This window comes from Stomoxys calcitrans, chromosome 3 (genome assembly GCF_963082655.1).
Source record: "Stomoxys calcitrans chromosome 3, idStoCalc2.1, whole genome shotgun sequence".
In the NCBI taxonomy this organism is placed as follows: Eukaryota; Metazoa; Arthropoda; class Insecta; order Diptera; family Muscidae; genus Stomoxys; species Stomoxys calcitrans.
This window is the reverse complement of record NC_081554.1, coordinates 72825715-72830036: the sequence shown is the minus strand read 5'-3', so window position 1 is coordinate 72830036 and position 4322 is coordinate 72825715. Positions and strand designations below refer to the sequence as shown.

The following is a 4322-nucleotide window of genomic DNA, read 5'->3' as shown; positions in this document are numbered from 1 at the left end:
TGCATTTAGATCTCCCATAATACAGAAGCTGGTTGGATTTAGACTGCTCAAAAATGATATAAACTTATCTGCATCGTTCTTCCAGCTCGTACTATTCAGATAGGTCGGGATAAGTTGGAATAAATTTCCGTCAATATTCACAGATAGCATTGTATGGCTATTGCATTCGGTAAAGTTTAGCTTGTATTTCTTTTTCATTTCTCTTTTGTAACCGAATAGGCAACCTCCACTAGCACGACCCGATTTATGTATTTTAATTGCTTCAACCCAGTGTAGACAATAATTTTGAAAAAATGATGAGAAATAAGTTTGTTTATTAGCAACAACATGGGTTTCAAACAAAAAGAAAATATCAAACTTATTTAAAAAGGTTATAAAGTTTCCAAAATTTAGCGATTTTTCAAGGTTACAAACGTTATAAGCTATTATATGGCACGAATCAGCTAGCTATTGTACATAAGGATTGTTATCGTTTTTATTTAATACTACGTTTTCGTTGCAAACAACCTCACAACTAAAACCGCATTCAGCTAATATATCTTCTAGAAATTTTACATCGTTTGTAGCGGAAGAACGTATCTTTCCATTGAACCAAGTAAAGCGTTTATCGTTGATGTAGATACAAAAATCACCAAGCCGTACTTTTACATCTTTTTTATGCTTAGATATTACTTTGCTAACTTGCCTGAGATTGTATCTAATAGACTGTTCAGCTGCAGTGTAATCCTTCTGAATAAAAATTGCTTGTCCCTTAAGGTTACTTCTAGCATTTAAAACCCTTTGGACTTCGCTGGCGGTACCTAGTGTAAACACAAAAGATTTTCCAGAGGATAGCATTTTGGTGTATGTGACGGTAACATCTACATTCAACACGTCTTTACAGATGTCGGCGAGCTTCTTTTTTGCGGCCGGGATATTATTACAGGATAGTCCACTCACCATGATATTTGTGGTTCTCGATTTCTGGTCAACTAGTTCTAGACGGTTTGTTAATTTCTTTATGTCTTCCTTTAATTTAGAATTCTCATGTTTTAATTCTTCAATTTCATGTTTGATATCCGTCAGATCTTCTTTCTTTGCTACACCCTTCAATTTGTCGTCCAGGACTTCGCATAGTTTGCTCCATGTAAACACGTCTTGATGACTGCTTACACTCATATTTAGGGACGGCGCGTATTTTTTTGGTGTATGTTCTTTATGATCAGGTGATGTCGATAAAAGAGTGCGCTTGCTGCTCATTTAGTATTGCAGTGCACCCTGTGTTTTTCGATAACGATTATTTCTTTTACCAGCTGTATGATGATTATCGATTTGTCCGGCAGTTATAGGTTTGATAGAGCAGTCCAGCTGTTGTTTGTATTTTACTCCTTGTGTTAGTGAAAAATGTGGGCGCCTTCCAGTGATTTAGAAATAGTTTTGCAAATAAGATGAAAAAATAAATGCAAAATTGCGTAGAACTATTCTTCAATAAGGACCAATTTCGTCATCGATGAAACAGCCAAGGTTGTATTATAGTTTGAAGCGCCTATAGTGATGTGTATGAACGTATAGCTTGACTTTGCAGCAAAACAATCAGGAGCGGCCAAAAAACACAACCGTATGCAAATCGAATTGGAAAGAGTATCAGCAGGATGAATGAATGAAAGAACGTATGGATACTGATGGGTATAGTCGTTGGATACCTATAGCGCTGGTCACAGCATGCTACTGTTTAAATTGCCGCCAAACTTTAGCATGTTTAATGTGGTAATGCATATTGCACTAAAAATTCACCACCCGCTGTGTGATCACCACCAACAAAGCCACTGGCAGCAATATGAGAAGAAGTAGTAGTCTATGCCATAGTAACTTTGAGGGCCAACAAGCGAATCGAACAAGCAGTAAGCAAAAATACATAGCCAGGCAAAACCGACCTTGGTATGACCTAAAAATTATAGAAATGAGGAGAGACAATAGATACACAATTCAGTGGAGATAAAATTTCTTTTGTAAAATATGGAATATAGAGCTGCATAAGCCTGGAGTTACCATATGGTTTTGTTTTTTGTTTTCTACTGGAGGCCACCGTAGAGCAGAGGTTAGCATGTCCGTCTATGACTCTGAACGCTTGAGTTCGAATCCTGGTGCGAAAATCAGAAAAAACTCTAACATTTGTGGCTTGATATGAGTCTTAACATTCATCAACCAACTTAATGCAGTAAAATGTTTCCAAAGTCTGGTCTGGCAGATCGTTAAGTAGTGAGTTCCAGAGACGTACAGCGAATAAGAACATATGCCATTCAGAAACAAGTCCCGATAAATTTTGGGAATGATTTTTTTACCTCTAATAGATCTGGCAAAACCAATGAATCCATACAAATATTGTGGTGCCTGCGTGTAGATCAGGTACAATAAGTGCTGTAAGGAGTCGCGCCGTCTCAAGCCAAATACACAACGAGTAACGCTATTCAAAAAGGTGTTTAGCTTACGTCTACTAACCGAGTTGCAACTCACAGAGTAGAGAATGCCAGGAACAAGATAAATCTTTGCCAAGAGAGACCTAACCCGCAGCGGAGTAACCGATTGAGTGGCCCATAGAGCACACAATTTTGAATATCCCTGAACAACGACAGAGTCGATATGATTACTCTAAGTCAGAGTACTGTTAATAACCACGCCCAAGTTCTTTGCATGAGGAACGATTTCCAATCTAACGTCGTTAATGAATGAATACCCACATCACATGAAAAACGAGACAGCCTGTTTCTGATAACAATACACACTTGGATTTTACAGGGTTGAGACACAGGCCATTGGCTTTCGCCCACGTGCTGACTCTTGACAGATCATGATTAAGCAGATGTATGTTTTCAGCAATTTCATCCCTCGGACTGCCGATATATATCTGTACATCGTCATCAATTGACTCACCAAGTCGTCACTGTACAATGAAAAGAGAAGAGGACCCAGAATTGATCCCTGAGGAACACCTTTTAAAAAGAAGCAGAGGCGACGATATAGAAGACATATAACTGATGGACTGAATGCGGTGTGACAGGTACGACAAAATAAGACGAACGGACGTAGACTCATCTTATCACATAACAAGAAATAATCCACAGTGTCAAATGCCTTAGAATGGTCAAGAAGAACAAGGAAATTTATCTTGTCATTCTCCAAATTGATCCTGATCCCCTCAGTGACCTCTGCCAAGGCAGTTGCGCAGTTGTGGTTGGGACGAAACCCGGAATGTCTCAAATATAACAATGAGTTCTCGTTGACAAAAGATGCCATTTGCAAATACAGCAAATCTGAAAGACCTTTTGACAAGTAACAAAGAATCGCAATTGGTCTATATTCCTTGAAATTCTGAGGCAGTGGAATGACCTTTGCATGCTTCCACGCTAATGGAAAATAACTCGTGGTCAAAATCCTATTGAAAACATAGGTTACATGAGGAATAATAAGGGGGAGAGTAAGAGTCTTACAAATCTAGGATCAATGCCATCAGATCCGACAGCGTTAGACTTTACAGTCGCGACACACTCAAGGACATCGGCGGGACCGCAATACAGCTGAAGCCAAAACCAGAGTCGTCATCGAGAGAGGGGGAGTTATTGAAGCAATAGAAATTGGGATCAACTGGGATCTGTGGGACATTAACAAAGGCAGACTTTATAGTCGCCACACACTCAAGGACATCGGCGGGACCCCAATACAGCTGAAGCCAAAACCAGAGTCGTCATCGAGAGAGGGGGAAATATTGAAGCCATAGAAATTGGGATCAACTGGGATCTGTGGGACATTAACAAAGGCAGACTTTATAGTCGCCACACACTCAAGGACATCGGCGGGACCCCAATGCAGCTGAAGCCAAAACCAGAGTCGTCATCGAGAGAGGGGGAGATATTGAAGCCATAGAAATTGGGATCAACTGGGATCTGTGGGACATTAACAAAGGCAGACTTTGTAGTCGCGACACACTCAAGGACATCGGCGGGACCGCAATACAGCTGAAGCCAAAACCAGAGTCGTCATCGACAGAGGGGGAGATATTGAAGCCATAGAAATTGGGATCAACTGGGATCTGTGGGACATTAACAAAGGCAGTCTTTACAGTCGCGACACACTCAAGGACATCGGCGGGACCGCAATACAGCTGAAGCCAAAACCAGATTCGTCATCGAGAGAGGGGGAGATATTGAAGCCATAGAAATTGGGATCAACTGGGATCTGTGGGACATTAACAAAAGGCATCATTAAGCCCATTGATGTTCAAGTTTGTTGAACATCTATTTGTATCTTTCACAATTCCTATGTCTCGAATAACCTTCCAATTTCTC

General features: G+C 40.3%; 1 protein-coding gene across 1 annotated transcript; it reads right to left on the bottom strand.

Annotated features, from left to right (window-relative positions):
• Nucleotides 1–647: 647 nt before the first annotated feature.
• On the bottom strand, nt 648–1239 carry LOC131995518 (uncharacterized). The gene is made up of 2 exons (XM_059364188.1): nt 940–1239; nt 648–800 (listed from the first exon to the last, which is right to left on the bottom strand). The coding sequence occupies exons 1-2, from the start codon at nt 1237–1239 to the stop codon at nt 771–773; spliced, it is 330 nt and encodes a 109-aa protein (XP_059220171.1). The 3' UTR covers nt 648–770.
• Nucleotides 1240–4322: the final 3083 nt, after the last annotated feature.

Bases quoted from the DNA above. Each gene is read 5' to 3' on its own strand.
- LOC131995518 (XM_059364188.1), bottom strand. From the start codon at position 1,239: ATGAGCAGCAAGCGCACTCTTTTATCGACATCACCTGATCATAAAGAA. The intron at 801-939 runs GTGAGTGGACTA...TGTTTACACTAG, and splicing joins CGAGAACCACAAATATCATG to GTACCGCCAGCGAAGTCCAA.